The sequence below is a fragment of the Rhinolophus sinicus genome, linkage group LG04, assembly GCF_036562045.2.
Source record: "Rhinolophus sinicus isolate RSC01 linkage group LG04, ASM3656204v1, whole genome shotgun sequence".
Classification (NCBI taxonomy): Eukaryota; Metazoa; Chordata; class Mammalia; order Chiroptera; family Rhinolophidae; genus Rhinolophus; species Rhinolophus sinicus.
In genome coordinates, this window is record NC_133754.1 from 58,035,858 (window position 1) to 58,053,812 (window position 17,955).

The 17,955-nt window shown below is 46.1% G+C and overlaps 1 protein-coding gene across 15 annotated transcripts in view; it reads left to right on the forward strand.

The window, feature by feature from the left end:
• ANK1 (ankyrin 1) overlaps positions 1-17,955 on the forward strand; it is a 201,730-nt gene that overhangs the window by 94,263 nt on the left and 89,512 nt on the right. For 12 of the 15 annotated variants that reach the window (XM_019742079.2, XM_019742089.2, XM_019742082.2 and 9 more), the window contains exon 2: positions 14,622-14,723. The exons of 1 other annotated variant lie outside the window; for it this stretch is intronic. In XM_019742079.2, the coding sequence (XP_019597638.1) occupies positions 14,622-14,723 (102 nt within the window). Of the gene's footprint in view, positions 1-5,108; positions 5,277-14,621; positions 14,724-17,955 lie in introns of those variants that run through there. 2 more of the 15 variants (XM_019742083.2, XM_019742087.2) reach the window with 2 other exon arrangements.

The window sequence follows — 17,955 nt, forward strand, 5'->3', positions numbered from 1 at the left end:
CAAGGTCTGAAAGGAGTCAGACTGGATTGCTTAATCCACTCAACATAATGGCTGTAGTGTGCATTCTGTAAACTTCCTTCCTAAGTAACTGGGGAGATGGCTTGCGCAGGAGGGTACAGCGGTGTCCATATGAGGAATAACATTTTCCCAGCAATGATGCTCTTGATGGTTTACAAACGCCCAGGGTACTTGATGGCTGGCTCCCAGTGGAGATAACCTAACCTGCCTTTCTCCGTAAAGGGTGGAGTTCCTGGTACCCACCCTTATCAGCCGGGCCCAGAGACTCTAGGAGCTGGGGCAACTCCCTGTGTGGGTGAGGGGTAGGACAGATAGAAGAATGGTGGAGAGCAAAGCTGTACTTGTCAGCAGGCCACGATGCAGCCAATGGCAGGAATGCTGCAAGAGGAGCTGTCAGTCATGGGGCAGGGGTGGGGGGTGGGGGGTGGGGGAGCAGGACATCAGCTGTATACATTACTGGAGAACTGTTTCCTCACTGCAGAGAAAATGGAAATTGAAAATGGTTCTTTATAGGCCCAAGAGGTCTAGTTGCTATAGCAGAGTGTTGGAGATTCATGGGGTCCTGTTCTCTGATGTGGATGTTTGATCTTGGATAAGTAGTGACTAGGCCTTAATTTTCCAGGATAGAAACAAGATCAGTAGCACCCCATACCTGGGGTGTGGGGGGAGTTAACCTTTGGCAAATGCTTTGGCTGAGAAGAAGGAAGGGAAGGAGGGAAAAAGAGTGTCCAACTATCATTTATTGAGTACCTACTATGTGCCCAAAGTGGTGCTAAGGCATTTTCACATTATTCTTACAACAACTGGAGAGGTGGGCCAAGTTATCTGCATTCTAGTGATGAGGAAACGAAGGCTCAGTAAAGTTGTTTCCCTTATCAAAGTTACTCAGCTCAACTGTAGTGGGTGGGCCTAGTAACTTCAATTATTTTAAGGTTTCCCAGAAAAGCTCTTGTTATTAAGTCAGTTCCAAGTCTGAGTAGATTGCAGAGGATGGTTAAAGCAGGACGAGGAGAAGGAGGGACACATCTGTCCTCCAGTTAACTGCAGGGGAGAGGAATGGTCATTGCCCAGGGCGGGAGGTACCAGGAAGCCCTTCACTGGAATCCTGGGTCTGCCCTGAATTTCCGCTCTGATGTTCCTTTAGAGGGGAGCCAGCTTGGGTCCAGGCTAGCCGCCACAGGAAGCTTCCTGTTCCTGGTTCTCTAAAGCATTCTTGGGAGGCAGTCAGCTGAGAATCCCACACCCCTGGGATTGTTTGCTTCAGGCTTTTGAGCAGAAAGAAGTCTTCTCCCAGTTCTTGGAAGAGCTAAAGATTCACGGGAGAGTTTGTGGCAGGGGGCCCATAGCGGTTCCAGGCTCCCATTCTACCCAGGGATTTTATGTGTTGCACAGTGAATTTCTTCTCTTTTTATTTCCTGCACTGTCTCCTCCTGACGTAGCTTAAAGTGGCCTAGAGGACTGAACTCCACAGCGAAAGCCTCCAGCACTTCATTATGCTTCTCTGCGGAGGGAACTGCGGAGGTAGTTGGTAAAATATTTAGCAAGATTGGAAAAAACCTGCGGACGCTGTGAATCTGTAGGATAGAACAAGTGGTCTGGTGTCCTCACTGAGAACCCCTAGTTTTTTCTTTAGCCCATCAATCCCTTTTTGTTCCTTTGCTTTAGTTTCGGTGATTCTCACTGGCAGATCTCTTGGGCACACTAAATACCTGCAATAAAAAATGCAGCCTTGAAGTATGAAAAAAACCAGGAAACAGGCAAGGAGTAGGATGAATATTTGTTGTTGACGGGTGTGATAGTGATAGAAGGTGGAGGAATGATAGTCAATTAATGGGGAAAAAATAATGGCTTATCTTTCCGAATCCCTAGAACCCAAAGAGACCCCTACAAGTCATTTTGTTTATCCTGTGCTTTTATACGCTGTATCAAATGGTGAGTTATCTTTCTCTGCTATCCTGAAGGATCCTCAGCAAAGATTCGGCCTTTCTGAATAATCTAAATCTTCTCTACGTCAATTTAAACCCATGATTTACAGTTTCCTTATGACTACTAGAAATAGTGCTTATGTCGTCTTTAGACATTTGTCCATAAGCAATTACTTGGCGCGACTGCCCAGCCCTATGCTAAGCACATAGGGAGCTAGTGGGGACAGCAAGGGGAAGCGGCTGGGTACACAGAACATGTGAATCAAGCTGTCTCTGCCTGTGAGCAGCTTATAATTGAATCATGGTGACCAGGCTACCACACCTGGGAGAGGGCACCTTATAGTTAGTCCCATTCTGGGGTTCCAGGCTCTAGTCCTGGTAGAGTTTACATCTTGAGGGTCATGTCCTTTAGCTTCCTCATCTTCAGTGTCTGCCATCTCAGTTCCTTTAACCTCAAACCTTACTGAGCAACATGTCTGTAGTCATTTCTTTTCTTCCCCTCTTGGGCCTTGCTTAACTCTTCACATATCTAAGTTGTAAAGCCTCAACCCTAATGAGGTCATGGCTAGCATCAAGAGTTCTTGGCAGTCCTGAGTACTCAAGTCCTCTGATAATACCTTAGCATCTTTCCCATTACTTTCACAGTGCTATGGATTGTATTCAGCTTCTGGTCCACTATGACTATCTCTACTTTTTCCTTTGTGATTGTCTATAACCTATAGCACTGTATAGTATAAGGAGTACTGGGCTTAGGAGTTATAAGATCTGGGTACCAAAGTTGGACTGGGATTTTTTTGTTTTGTATTTAACTTTGAACATTTCACTTTACTTGCAAGATCTCAGTTTATCTCACCTTTAAAATAGATATTCTCAAAACTCAATAATAGAAAAACAAACAACCCAATTTAAAAAAGGGCAAGAGATTTCAACGGATACATCAGCAAAGAAAAAAAATACCTATGTGGATGGCAAGTAAGCCCCTGAGAAGATGTTTAACATCATTAGTTATCAGGAAAATACAAATTAAATTATAATACAAATTACTGACATACTAGTACACAAGTATTAGGATGTCTTAATTAACACTGACCATACCAGGTGTTGGCACGCACATGGACCAACTGGCAGGAGGGAGGGATCACTAAGGGACAAGAGGAAACTTTTGGAGTTTCATTATCTTGATTGTAGTGATAGTTTTATGGGGGGCATACATAATATCAAAACTTACCAAACTACATTTTAGATATGTGGTTTATGGTATGTCAACTATACTTCAATATTCAATATAGCTGTTAAAAAATACTCTTTCAGTTTATTGTGCAAGTCAATTGTATCAGTGTTTTGAAAGTATTGTACATATTATTCATCTTCCATTTGACTAGGGCTTTTTCTCTCTCTAAATATTAATGTTGGAACAGTGCTTTAGAATCCCTTGCGATGTCCCACTGGGCTATGATCAGGGCTGTTCCAGTAACCATAATTTATTAATGGAAGCTTTCGGTGAAGAGGATTAAGCAGATCTGAGAAGCAGTTTTAAGAGGCACAGGGCAAGAGACCTGTAGCATGACTTGTACTTTTAAAAAGTGTGTGTGGGGAGAGAAGGGGCTGCAGTGACTACCCCATCCAGACACCCTGCCCTTTGGTACAGCAGAGTGGGGGTTTTTCAGCCACCTTTCAGAAGTTGCCTGTCCTGAAATTCATCCTCTGACAATGTTGAGGTTCTTGGCCTGGAGAATTCTGATGCTGTCTTCAAATACAAGTGTTTTTTTTTGTTTTTTTTGTTTTTGTTTTTGTTTTGTTTTTTTCACCCACATAGGGAGGAGTTATTTGCATTATATGCTTCAGATCACTCTTTTTTGGCAACATCCTGATCTTTTCTCTTGATCTTTATTTATCCTACTAGTTTGGGACTTTCCCATAATTCTCAAATGGGCTTGAAGAACACCTTATTTTGGAAAACACTCTCAGAGTGTTTTCTACCTTTCAGGAACATCCTCCACATTATCTCTTCTGGCTCTGAGCACATTTTTGTGAGGAATCCTGGCAGTGCTGTTCACAGAAGGGCTTTGGGTCAGTAGGACCCTCCATTGATCGGTGGTGACCTTGGTCCTGACTCTTAACCTCTCCAAGCTCAGTTTCTCCATCCACACAACTTTATTACCATTGGCTACCTTACGGGGTGGCTGTGAGGGTTATATGAGGTAATGCAATATGTCCATCACCTAAGGTGATCAATGTGTTAATAATTCCTCACCAGCATACAGCTCTACTCTACTCCTGAGTCAGGGTAGGAGGGGTGGAAAAAGAGCATTTGGTATTGTGTCTGGACAGCTATTTGAAGAGAGCATGAAACCAGGCTCATAATATAGAACATCTATGATTTGAACAAGCAATATTGTCAGGGGCCCAGGTATCTGGCATTGCTTTTGCTGACCATTTTTCATGACTATGTTGAGCCTGCTCTTAACAATCCCTGCTGTCACTCCAAAGACATGGCCAGCCCCAACATGCTTTGACATCTGCCCCTGAAATGACCTCATGAAAAGGTGAGGATGGTCCCAGAGCAGATAACTGGGAGCGTACTCCAGCCTTGGGTGACATTTCATTAACAGCAGCAGACCTGAGGGATGAGGGAGGCCGTAGTAACAGATCTGCGTCCTGCCTCTCAGCTTCATTTCGCGTCTCTGCTCTCCGGCAGAATCTGGAATAGACTGATTAGCTGGGATCTCAGGACAGGGTGTAAAAGCTCAAAACATGCAAATTGGTTATGGGGCATAAATAGACTTTGCTGAGCTCACCCTGGCCGTCTTTACAGGCTCCGAAGCCCATTCACTAGGGCAGCCGGATGACAGGAGGAAGGGCGGGAGTGCCGTGCAGCTTGGAGCTCCTCACCTCCATTGGACGTGTGTGCCTCCCTTCTGCAGAGGCAGGACGCCAGCTCTCCGCCCGGGCCCGCACCTGCAGCTCGGGCCGCACCCCACCCGCACCCTCCATGCTCCCCCCTCCGCTGGGCTTGAAAGCAGGTGCTTTCCCTCCTGAGATCTCTTCGCATTAACTTTCCTATCTGACATAATGGAGAGAAAATGAAGAGATCCCATTAGCGGCTGGCTGGCTGGCTGGCCGGCTGGAGGGCGGGCGGGCGCAGAGTCCGCGCCGGAGCCTGAGCCCAGCGCAGGGAGCCTGTATTTTTAGCCAGATGCCGCGTAACTTGCTGGCGCTCCCCGCGCCGCCGAGCAGATAACGGGGGAGGGGGAGCAGGGAGCCGGGCTCGGATTGCAGCGCGGGCGCCGGACGATGGCAGCGAGACAGGGCAGGTCCGGTCCAGACCCTGCGGTGAGTGACGACTGGCCCGCGGTCGCTCGGCCAGGGAGCTCCGCGCGCGGGGGGCCGCTGTGCGGGGTTCGGGGCACCGGGCCCCTCGCTGCGGGCTTCGCAGGCGCCAACTTTCGGGAGGGTGCGGGGACGCGCGCCGGGCGGCCACGGCTTCCAGCAAGATCCAGAGGAAAATTCCTTTAGCCTGGAGGCTGCCTTGGCTGAGGGGCTGGTTCCGGGAGGCGGCCCGGGTGAGCGGCGCACGCGGGAGTGCGGAGCCGTCGCTCAGGTTCCCAGAGGGGACCCGGGGCGCGCGGGGCCCTAGTCGAGGCCGCGTCCCCCTCACCCCGGGAAGAGAGTCCCGCCTAGCGGATTTTGGTGTGGGGACGCCCAGCTGCCCTTCACCAGGACCCAGCCGGACCAGCGGGGATGCCACGGCCTTGGCCATTGGCCGGAGAAGGGACCGCCTCGCTCATGGCATGCCTGACCCCTAAACCTTAGCAACACGATGGCCCCGAGGGCCAGAGGTAGCAGGCAATGAATGGGGGCGAGAGGAAGGCAGACCTGTTGTGTGCTCGGGAGCCTGGTGCTTTCCCTGTGCCTTGGCCCTGTCACAGACCCCAGCAAGCTGGGTGTTAGCCCCATTATGGCAATGGGGAAATTGAGGTTTGGGAACTTGTGAGAGGCACAGCATCAAGTGGCAGAGCAGGAATTTACACAAGGTCTTCCCAGCAAAAGGGTCCACTCTGGCTTTTCACACATCACGGCATCACCCAGCCTCTGAGGCAGGATTCAGGAAGAGCACAAGCACGGACAGGGTTTTTCCCAAGGCCTGGCAGTCGTGTTGGGAGATGATAATGGAATCCAGGACTCCTGCTTACACATCTCTTTTCCCTAATGACACCTTTGATTTGTTCATTTTATCTTTGCCAATGGTATTCTGATTGGAGCACCTGGAGGAGACAGTTCATAAAGCTTTAAAAGCAGAACTTTCTGGAAAGAAAAAGGAAAGAAACCTGCTATAAACACACTGTGACCCAGGGTTCACATCTGTTTCTCTGTAGTCGATGGGATAAAGGCAGCGGCCACACAGGTGTGCGAGCTGGCTGAAACTGTCCTTTCTGTGAGGCCTGATGTGGCCTGCGAGAAATACGAGGCGCTGAATTTGAAGGAACTCTCAGATGTAGAGGGCAACCCCAACAGCCACGCAGACAGCTCCACATCCAGAACGCTGCCTGCTGTACTCTTCTGGATGTGCTGCAGTACCCGCAGGAAAGGATCTGGAATCTCTTCCTGGGAGTTCTGACGAGGACTTTGTTAAAGAAACTGCATTTTGCCCAAACAGGACCCTTTGGGAAAGAGACTGTCTTATCACTGTTTATAGAAATTAATAAATAGCTCAGTTTCCACTCATCTTTTGAGATAAGAATGTTGCAGTAAAAGACCTTGAAAAAGTAAGTCATGATTTGTCCTGGGAGAACTTAGGCCATCCCAAGTCCCAGAGAAGATGTGAAGAGAGAGGCCCTAGGGTTCTCTTACCCCGCCTAAAACTAAAATTCTCCTGGCCTCTGTTTTTGAAGCCTTCACGGCTCATGTGTTACAAGCATGCTGACATTTAGCAGCTTCCGGCCTTTCCCTCCCAGGACACTGGAGCCCCCTCAGCTGCTTATATATTGCTATATTCGTATCACCCCACTCAGGAAGTGCAAGTTTAATAATAGTCTGGGTGTCTCAGGTAACCAAGGGTTCACCTCCTTTTTCCTGAGCAGCCCTGATGACAACTTGAGTCCCAGAAGGAATTCCATTCCCTTCCTTTCCCCTCCGCTTACTTCCTTCTGGAGTGAGGGCTGAAGTGGGCACAGCCTCTCAGTGCAGGTGGAAGCCTTCCTCCAGCTGAAGCTGAATTTGCGAAGAATCTTATGGGCACTAGAAAATGATTGGCCTGTGAGGCAGTACAGCACCAGGGTTAAGAGAAAGACCCCGGAGGCAGGCTACCTAGATTCAAATCCTGGCCAAGCCACATATTAGTTGTGTGACTTTGGACAAGTCACTTCATTTCTCTATGATTAATTTACCTCATCTGTGCAAAGGAGACAATAAAAGTACCTGCCTCATGAGATTATTGGAGAGAATTAATTTAAGTAAAGTGCTTAAAACTCAGTCAGAGCTTTATAAAAGCAAACTTATTTTGTTATGAAAGGAAGTTCTGGGATTAACCAGCAGGGATGTGGGCCGGGGACACAACAAAATGTGTACACCCCCTCTTCCCCTCAATGCAGGCGCGAGCAGTTTTCTCACAGGTAAAATTAAAGTACAGCCCAAGATGAGGAAGGGGCAAAGACACAAGTGGGCAGCCTTGGTGAGGTGCTCAGAGAGGGTGGCAGCTCCTCAGTGATGATTCAGGGTTTAGGGTCATTGTGGACTGATTTTCTGCCACCATTATCTATAATTCACCTGTAACATACCCTGAGGATCCTGCTTATGTGCCGATTACTCTATGCCTAGAGAAGACCAAAAAGAAAGTGAAAAAGTCTTAGCCACTGAACTTTAACTATCTGGTGACCTCAGCCAGTCACTTTATTTTACCATCAATTTTGTCACCAGCAAAAGGAAGGACTGGGACAGGATGATTCCTTTTTAGAGGCCTGACTTGGCTTTAACACAGGGCTCAGGGGTCAGAGCTGGGATCTGCTGGGGACCCTTTTTCTGCCATGGATTAGCTGTTTGATGGGGAAAGGTATGTGGTCCCTCCCAGTCCGTGCAGTCTGTGTGGACACCCTCAGATTTGAAATTGCTGAGAATGCACCTCAGGGTCAAGGGCAATAAAAAAGGCAGAAGCTTTAGACAGGGAGTTCCCGGCTGATTCCCTGAATGTTAATTAAGTGCAGAATTTGGGCAAGTTTTTAACCTCTCCTGATATCAGTTTCATGACCCCTAAAATGGGGATAATAATTATACTACCTCACTGCTTGTTATGATGATTAAAAGGTATCATGTTGGCAATACATATGCCCAATGACTAGTAATAGTATCATAATTCCATTATTATACAAACTGCAGAAACTATTTAACACTCTTCAGCCTAGTCTACACTGGGATACCTTACTCTCTATTTATCTGTGTATCCGTCTGTCAGAAATACTCTGCTTCACTTTCTACATTCAGGACTTTTAACAGTCAAACAGTATCAGTTGATATTGCATCTGTTTTTACCCACCATTCTCAGGTTTTCATCCTAAGTTCTATTATTGTGCTGCAGAAGGTAGTTTAGGTAGAGGGGATAGCTGGAGGTATGTCTCTCTAACACTCTTATTCTTAGGGAAAAATATAGTGTTCTTCCTAATAGTTGGATATAGGAAAATACTCTGTCTATATAATAGTTGACAGTCTTTCTGAATCAGCAGGCACAGACACACATTCCTCTGAGGGACAAAACCTTGCGTCTGATTTCTCTGAGAATACAGCTCATGGGGAACCAACGGATTGACCCTCATTTCTGAAATATTTCCTCCACCACAGATGTCTTGCCAAGGAACCTGGGAATATTAGGTGCCCTGTGTTTTAGGCCAAGGGAGGTCTTGGCCTAGCAGACACTTCATGCTTTGAAGGATTCAAAAGCAGTAGAAAATTTGGTCCCTAACCCAAGAAGCAAATATTTGGCTGGGGAGACAAGACTTGCATAAATCAAATAACTTGAGAAAGATGTATGTAAAATACATTTTATTTTTTGAAGATTTTTATTAAAATATAGCTAACATACAATATTACATTAGTTTCAGGTGTACACAATAGTTATTCAACATTTATATACCTAAAGAAGTGATCACCATAAGTCAGCAACCATCTGACATTATGCTATGACAATAGTATTGACTATATACTCTATGCTGTACATTACATCCCTGTGACTTATTTGTTTTATACCTGGAAATTTGAACCTTTTATTCCCCTTCATTTCCCCCCCCTTTTCAATTTTTCAATTACAGTTAACATTCAGTATTATTTTATATTAATTTCAGGTGTACAGCACAGTGGTTAGACATTTGCATAATTTAAGAAGTGGTCCCCCTGACTAGTCTAGTACCCACCTGGCGCTATACATAATTATTACCATGTTATTGCCTGTATTCCCTATGCTGTACTTTACATCCCCATGACTACTTTGTAACTATCAATTTGTACTTCTTAATGCCTTTTTCACTCTGTCTCCCAACACCCCTTCCATCCACCACCCCAAAAAAATCTAGTACCCATCTGACACCATGGATAGTTATAATATTTTTTACTGTATTGCTTATGCTATACCCTACATCCACATAACTACTTTGTAACAACCAATCTGTACTTCTTAATCCCTTCCCCTTTTCACCCATTCCCACCCCCCCTCCTATCAGGCAACCATCAAAATGTTCTCTGTGTCTATGAGTTTGTTCTGTTTGGTTTGTTTGTTTATTTTGCTCCTTACATTTCTCATATAAGTGAAATCACATTGCATCTGTCTTTCACTGTCTGATATAATACTTCACTCAGCACAATACCCTTCAGGTCCACCCATGCCGCTGCTAATGGCAAGAACCTATTTCCTTCCATGGCCAAGCAATATTCCATTATATGGAATATTGAGTACAACCTACTCTTTGTCCATTCATCCATTGACAGACACCCAGGCTGCCTCCTCATCATGGCCACTAAACAATGCTGTAATGAACATATGGATGCATATGTCCCCTCAAAGTAGCATTTTGAGTTTTTTCGGATAATTACCCAGAAGTGGGATTACTGGGTCCTTCTTTGTATCTTGTTATAGACTTTGTTTTAAAGTCTGGCATAAGTATTGTTACCACAGCTTTTTTGTTTTTGTTTTTTTCATTTCCATTTTCATGAAATATCTTTTTCCCATCCCTTTACTTTGAGTCTTTGTGTGTCTTTTGATCTCAAGTGAGTCTCTTGTAGGCAGCATATGTAAGGGTCTGGTTTTCTTATCCATTCAGCCACCCTATCTTATGACTGGAATATTTAATCCATTTACATTTAAAGTAATTGTTGATAGATGTATAGTTATTGCTATTTTACTATTTTTATTTTTTATTTTTATTTTTTTGTTTTTTGTCTGAAAGAAGTCCCTCTAACATTCCTTGTAATATTGGTTTGGTGGTGATGAACTCCTTTAGCTTTTTCTGGGAAGCTCTTTATCTGTCCTTCATTTTTATTTTATTTATTTATTTAAAAGATTTTATTGGGGAAGGGGAACAGGACTTTATTGGGGAACAGTATGTACTTCCAGGACTTTTCCAAGTCAAGTTGTTGTCCTTTCAGTCTTATTTGTGGAGGGCGCAGCTCAGCTCCAGGTCCAGTTGCCATTGTCAGTTGTTATTTGCAGGGGGCGCAGCCCACCATCCCTTGTGGGAGTAGAACCGGCAACCTTGTGGTTGAGAGCCCGCACTACAACCAACTGAGCCATCCGGGAGCTCAGCAGAAGGTGCCTTGTTGAATCTTAGTTGTGAAGGGCGGACCCCACCATCCCTTGCGGGAGTCGAGGAGTCGAACCAGCAACCTTGTGGTTGAGAGGACTCCCTCCAACCAACTGAGCCACCTGGCCACCTGGGAGCTGAGCGGCAGCTCATTGACTTCATTCTAGTTGCAGAGGGTGCAGCTCACTGACCCCATGTGGGAACTGAACCGGCAGCCCCATTGCCCAGAGCTCGCGCTCTAACCAACTGAGCCACCCATCCGCCCTGTCCTTCAATTTTAAATGATAGCTTTGCTGGGTAGAGTAATCTTGGTTGTAGGTCCTTGCTTTTCATCACTTTGAATATTTCCTGCCACTCCCTTCTTGCCTGCAAAGTTTCTGTTGAGAAACCAGCTGACAGTCTTATGGCAGCTCCCTTGTAGTAACTAATTGTTTTTCTCTTGCTGCTTTTAAGATTCTCTCTTTGTCTTTAACCTTTGGCATTTTAATTATGATGTGTCTTGGTGTGGACCTCTTTGGGTTTATCTTGTTTGGGACTCTGCACTTCCTGGGCTTATATATCTATTTCCTTCACCAACTTAGGGAAGTTTTCAGTCATCATTTCTTCAAATAGGTTTTCAATTGCTTGCTCTTTCTTCTCCTTCTGGTACCTCTATGATGAAAATGTTGGTACACTTGATGTTGTCCCAGAGACCCCTTAAACTTTCCTCAGTTTTTGGATTCTGTTTTCTTTTTGCTGTTCTGATTGGGTGTTTTCTGCTACCTTGTCTTCTGAATCTCTGATTTGATCCTCTGCTTCATCTAAGCTACTGTAGATTCCCTCTAATGTAGTCTTCATTCAGTTATTGTAGTCTTTATTTCTGACTGGTTCTTTTTTATGTTTTCTATCTCCATTTTTATGTTTCCTATCTCTTTGTTGAAGATCTTCCTGAGACCATTGAGCATCCTTATAACCTATGTTTGGAACTCTGCATTAGTAGATTGCTTGTCTCCATTTCATCTGTTCTCTCTCTGGAGCTTTGTTCTGTTCTTTTATTTGGGACATGTTTCTTTGTCTCCCCATTTTGGCTGCCTCCCTGTGTGTGTTTCTATGTAGGACTGCTATGCTTCCTGGTCTTACTAGAGTGGCCTAGGTGGGTTGTGGGACCCAGTGGTGCAGTCTCTCTGGTCACCAGAGCCGGGTGTGCCAGGTGTGTCTCTTGTGTGTGCCTTCCTGTTGTAGTTGAGACTTGATTGCGGTTTGCACATCAGTGGGAGGGATTGACCTTCAAGATGCTTGTCTGTGAGGACTGGCTGTGACTACAGTGAAGGGGCTGTTGTGCAGGGGCTGACCCTACAGAGCAGAGTTTGCTCTATCAGGGCTCTGGTGCCTGCCCAGTCTGCCCTTTGGGTGTGTCATATTTGGAGGTGGCTGGGTGATGGTCTGGCCCAGTGTGAAGCTGGCCACTGGGACTGCGAGGCCTAGGGCCTCCTGGGAGGGGCCCTGCTGCAGGCCAAGTTCAGCCACAGTCTATGATCTGCCTGGGGCCACTTGGCATGAGCCACAAAGCAATCTAGAGATGGTTGCCATCTGCACTCTGCTTAGAGGTGCCTTGAGAGGCCAAGCCACCAAGGCTGACTGTTGCTAGTGCTGGGCTTATGGCTGCTTAGCCAGAGGTATGAGACATGCTGAAGCCAGGTCTTCTTGTTTGAGTTTTGTGAACCTTTGAGAGATTTTAGGAAACTCTGCAGCCTGAACCAAGGCAGGTCGTTTATACGGAAAAGCCACTGGAAGCAGCTTTGGTGTGCCTGAAGGGTGGCGCATGGTCTCAGGGAATCACCAGGGTGGGGCCAGTTTGATGGAGACTCAGAGAAAGGGTGTCTGCCTGCGTCTGCACTCAGGGAGGGGGAGGGTTAAGCAAAGAAACAATGGCTTCCATGAGTTCTCCATCAGGGAGAAAGCTGCCCCTTCTTAATGAAGTTAGACAACTCAGTTCCTCTATGTCTGTCTGGTGCCTTTCAAGCTGCTGCTCCAGAGCTTGAGCTGAGAGCGAATGAGTCTGTCAGTGAGTAAATCCATGCGCCTTTAAGATGAGTGCCTGGGAGTGCAGCTGACCTCTGTCTCACTCAGCCACAATCTCTGCTGGTTTTCACAGCCAGAAGTTATGGGACTTCTCTTGCTGGCATTGAAGCCCTGGGCTGAGGAGGGGCTGGGATCCCTTGCTCCACAGGGGGCAACCTCCATAGCCGAGATATCTCTTCTGATTTTTAATGGCCACACTCAGGTGTGGGACCAACCCGTTCCAGGTCTCTGCCCCTCTTACCAGTCTTGAAGTGGCTTTCTGTATGTCCATAGTTGTAGGGCTTCGGTTCAGCTAGACTTCAGGCGAATCTCAATAATAGTTGTTCTGTGGTTTAGTTGTAATTGATGTGGTCCTGAGAGGAGGTGAGCACAGCATTTACTTACTCTGCCACAGATTAAGGCTCAGACATAGCTTTTTAGGACCACCATTCAGCCCACTATAACATATTCTCTAAAGAGGTAGCATGAAGGAAGGAGACAGGAGGAAAAAACATGATGTATGGATGGGACTTCTGGAAGAATGGCATCACACGCATCACCTATGGCCTGTCATGTGACTCTTACCTGTCAGACTCAACCTGAGTGAGCACCATACTCAGCACTTGTGCTGATATAATAATGATAATATTAGGTTGGTGCAAAAGCAATTACAGTTTAAAAGGTTAAAAACAATTGCAGAAACCGCAATTACTTTTGCACCAACCTAATAATATGTATTATTTCCTTTCAGCTTCACAGCAATGAGAAAGGCCTTACCCTCCCTGGCTTTTAGATAAGGAAACAGGTATAAAGGTGCCTAAGAATGTAGGGCTCTCAGGTACACACAGGAGAGCTGCTCTAAGCCACCTCACCCCTCTGTAATCATGTGCTCTCCCACTATACTTGTCTGTATTCGTTGACTTTATTTTATTGTCCTTAGCTCTCACTCTTTCTGACTGTCATTTATCCTTAATACAAACAAATGTTCCTGGCAGCAGCGTCTTGATATGTTGGTGTAGGTGGCTCAGCAACACCTAGGGAACAGAAGTGCTTTACTCTCATTCAAGATGAGGGGCACCTGCCAGCTCACGTTAAGCTGGCAACAAAGAAAGAAGGTTAAGTTAACTGATTTCAGAGCCAAACCGCCTGCATTGTAGTCCCCGGCTGTGCCTTTTACCTGTGGTGTGACCCTGCACAAGTGATTTTAACTCTCTGTGCCTCAGTTCCCTCATTTATTAAATGGAGACCACAATAGTACTTACCTTAGGTGTTGTTTTTTTTTAATGAGAATTAGATACATATCTGTGTGTGTATAAATCTATATTATATGTAAAGTGCTGATAATGGTTCTTAGCGCACAGTAAATGCTATGTGCTGTTTACTTAAAAAACAAAACCACAAAATAGCACCAAAGAGCACGTTTGGTTCCTATAGTGCCTGCATCCATGACTCATGGGGGCCAGGGGCTATGTGATTGATGTAGGCTCTTTAGTAAAGATGTAGAGCCCTTGGAAACATCAAAGCAGTAAGACACCAGGCTTTAGAATGGGGTCCCTCTCAAAAGCTGGTTGGTCCCTTCTGGGTCTTAGCCAAAAATGCTTGCTCATAAAAATACCAAAAGGAAGGGAGGCTGGGCTTGAGGGCAGCCTCACATTACAGACCCCAGAGGGATCCTGCCAGGGGTTCTAGGGCCCGTACCACACCTGGGTACCATGGTGGGCACCAGGGTGCTGTAATCGGAGGGTGCAAGGCTGCCGCCATGACCTTGCCCATTTTTCACAGCCCTGGGCTTGAATGGGATCGTGAGGTTGTTACCACACAGAACACACTGACAGCCTGCTGTTTCTCCTCACAGGCCGATGCTGCTACCAGCTTTCTCAGGGCAGCAAGATCAGGTAACTTGGACAAAGCTTTGGATCACCTGAGGAATGGGGTAGACATTAATACCTGTAACCAGGTAAGTGGGATGGGGACAGGGATGTGGTCTCTGAAGAGTGGCTCTTGCCTGGTGCTACTCCCTGAGAGTTTTAATCTGCTTCTATTAACCTTTTCCCAGTGGCCTCAAAAATCCCCCAGGGCTCCCACCAGCTGAAGGCCCTAACCTTGGTGCTCATATCCCTGCTCCAGTCCAAGGCCCCACAGAGAAGGGTTGGTGCTTGAACAGTGTGGGCTGAGCCCAGCTCCACCCCTGGGGCCTCTTCCCTTAGAAGTCGCTGTTGGTCCCTGCTGTGGTCTTAGAATATGTGGCCTTTGAAAGTGGGCACAGGAGAAGAGCCTTTGAAGGAGGTTGTGTCAGTGGTGACATTAAATCTCCTTTGTCCGTCAGCAGCCTTTGAGGGTTCTCTGCGGGCTGAGAAGGAAATAGAGGTGAGGGCTGGCTCACAGGGTATTGACAAAGGCAAGTCTGGCTCAGGTTGGAAAACAGTGTGGCTTCAAAGGCCTCTCTGGAGGTTTCTAGTGCTAAGTGACAGGACCTTGGTTTCAGGAGGGGATGGTAAAGAAACTGAATGTATGCAGGATTGATTGGAGGGCAGTCAGACCAAAGCTCCAGGAACTGACTGAATAAAGAGGAAATCACTCCCCTAGAAAGAAAACAGGGGTGTGTCTTGGGCTTGTGGCTTGGATGACTTTTGTTTGTTTGTTTTGCCAGCCAATTAAGTTGTTCATGTGCACATAACTAATTCAGTTTCTAATTTAGAATAAATTTACCAATTGTGACTTTTTTTGTTTTTACCATTTTAACCATTTAAGAAATCTTTTACATTGTGGTGAAATATACATAACATAAAATTTACTATCTTAACCATTTTTAAGTGTACAGTTCCGTGGCATTAAGTGCATTCATATTGTGGTACAGCCATCAGCATTATCCATCCACAGAACTTTTTTCATCATGCAAAACTGAAACTCTGTACCCCTTATGCAATATCTCCCCATTCCTGCTTCCCCCAGCCTCTGGCAACCATTCTTTCTATCTCTGTGAATCTGACTACTCTAGGTGCCTCATATAAATGGAAGCAGAAAGTACTTGTCTTTTGTGACTGGCTCATTTCACCTTATAATGTCCTCCAAGTTCATCCATGTTGCCGTGGGCTGGATGACTTTTACAAGCCAGCAGGGGCAAATGCCCAGAATGAAGGTTAACTTTTCCACTGGTTATGTGCTTCTGTCCTTCTGCCCCCTCCACCCTGCTTAAAATGTAAAATACCATGTTCTCTCTCTCCCAGGGCCAAGACCCCATTTGGATTCAGTTGGTCTTCTGTGGTGTAAATTCACAGCTAAAAGATCAGAGAGGACAGAGCGGGTAGTGACTGATAGGAAACAGAAGTAGTGGGTGTGTGACATGAAGCAGACGCCCATGGCAGTGACCTTCAGAGGGGAGATGAAGCATGTAGACTGGACTTGAGGTCCCAATCTGGATGAGGAGAAGCAAGCCCTCCTCCTCTTCTTTCGTCCCTCATCCAAATATGCCAACAGGGGCCTAAGGACATTTGTGGTAATTCTCATCAGACATGCAGAGGTAAAACTGATAGCAGATTAAAACTCTGAACCCATTTCTTTCAATGGGAAGAGGCAGTAGGAACAAAGTATGGGCAAAGGGTGGATCAGAGTTGCTCAGGAGAGGGGTCCCAGGGACCGGTTGAACACTGCACCCCGGAAACAGCTGTAGGAGCTACAGTTGTATTGTTCCCAGGCCCCCCAGGTGAGGGGATTGTTATCTCTCCCCACTGGGGATTCATTCTTGGCAGAGACAGGCCAGTTCTGAGGCTTCCTTTGTTCCAACTGGGCTGCAGGAATCCAGATGCACGTTTCTCTGCACTGCAGTGCCCTGTTGGGGAACACCACGCCTCCAGAGGCCTTCCAAGGGTTAAGATGCCAGCTCTCAAAGGAATCCATTTAGCAGAAATGGGGACAACTGAGCATTCATAAGCCTTGAGCCAAGGCTCATTTTCGGTGTGAAATTGGAAGATTTTGATGACACCCGGGGAATGGCTTTGTCCTGATTGGTCTCCTATTGGTGAGGCCCTGGGTGTAACTGGCTTGTACCGCTTCTGTCTCTCCTCAGAGCACCTCCTGGGTTCATCTGAGGCTTAGAGAGCAGCAGGCACCCAGGTGTTATTTGCACTTTATTGACACCATTTCCAATTGATGGATCCATCGGCTCAGCGCCAGTGACAGGTCACATTTAACCCTGCTAGAGACTGAGGGGAGGCTCCGACTTCAGAGTGCAGACTGGTCTTGGCTAAGACAGGCCTCTGATTTTCAAAGAGAAAAATTCTTCTAGCAGGGAAATGAGTGGCAGGGGAGTAAAAGGAAGGATTCGCCATCATGCAAAGCCCCTCCCTGCTGGTTTAGTCCTGGTTCCCCAGATCTTGGGCCCTGTTGGTCTTTGTCCTACGTTCTGTGACTGCCTCAGTGCAGGGGCTGCAGATGGGCTACCCCTAGGGTGCCAGCCTTGCTGAGCCTCATTCTGGTTTTATGGGGTATTATGGCTTTTGCTCTTGAGTGGAGAGTATGGTTAATGGGGGAAGGACTATAGTAGCTGAACTTACGCCCTCATTAAACACATTAGTGTACCCATCGGGACAATGCTGCTGCTTGATAACGTGCACAGAGCTAGCGCCAGAGCTTTCTTCTCTTTCAAAGATGCGTTTGTTGTTTTGGGAAGATAAAAACAGGCTCTTGTCCTGGGGTCAGGGCTTGAGAATGTGCTTTGGCTTGAATCTTTTGAGCTGGTGGACCGTGATAGCAGTAATACAGCAAATGCTGATCTTTATATAAGTAACACACTTTCAAATAGTATGTTGTGTGGAAAGAGTATGTGCTGCTTGCCATAATAGGAAGTAATTACTATAAGTAGTGTGAAAAGAGGAACTCTTGGCTTACATAAGAGACAGATGAATATTCAGGGCAGTTTCCTTGCTGCATAGATTATGTCTACTCATTTTTATCATCATCAGCATCATCATCGTCATCATTATATTTATAGAAAAGAACAAATCTACCCATAAGGACATACATATACACATGCGTGCACCATAGTTTTACATGAATATATGATTCTTTCATTTATTCAAACGTTGGTCATGCTTTGCATGCATTGTCTTTAGCCAATGTCTTCCTGTACATCTCTACATGTATACGGAGTACTGGACTTTAGGGATTTGATAGTTAAAAAAAAAAGTCCT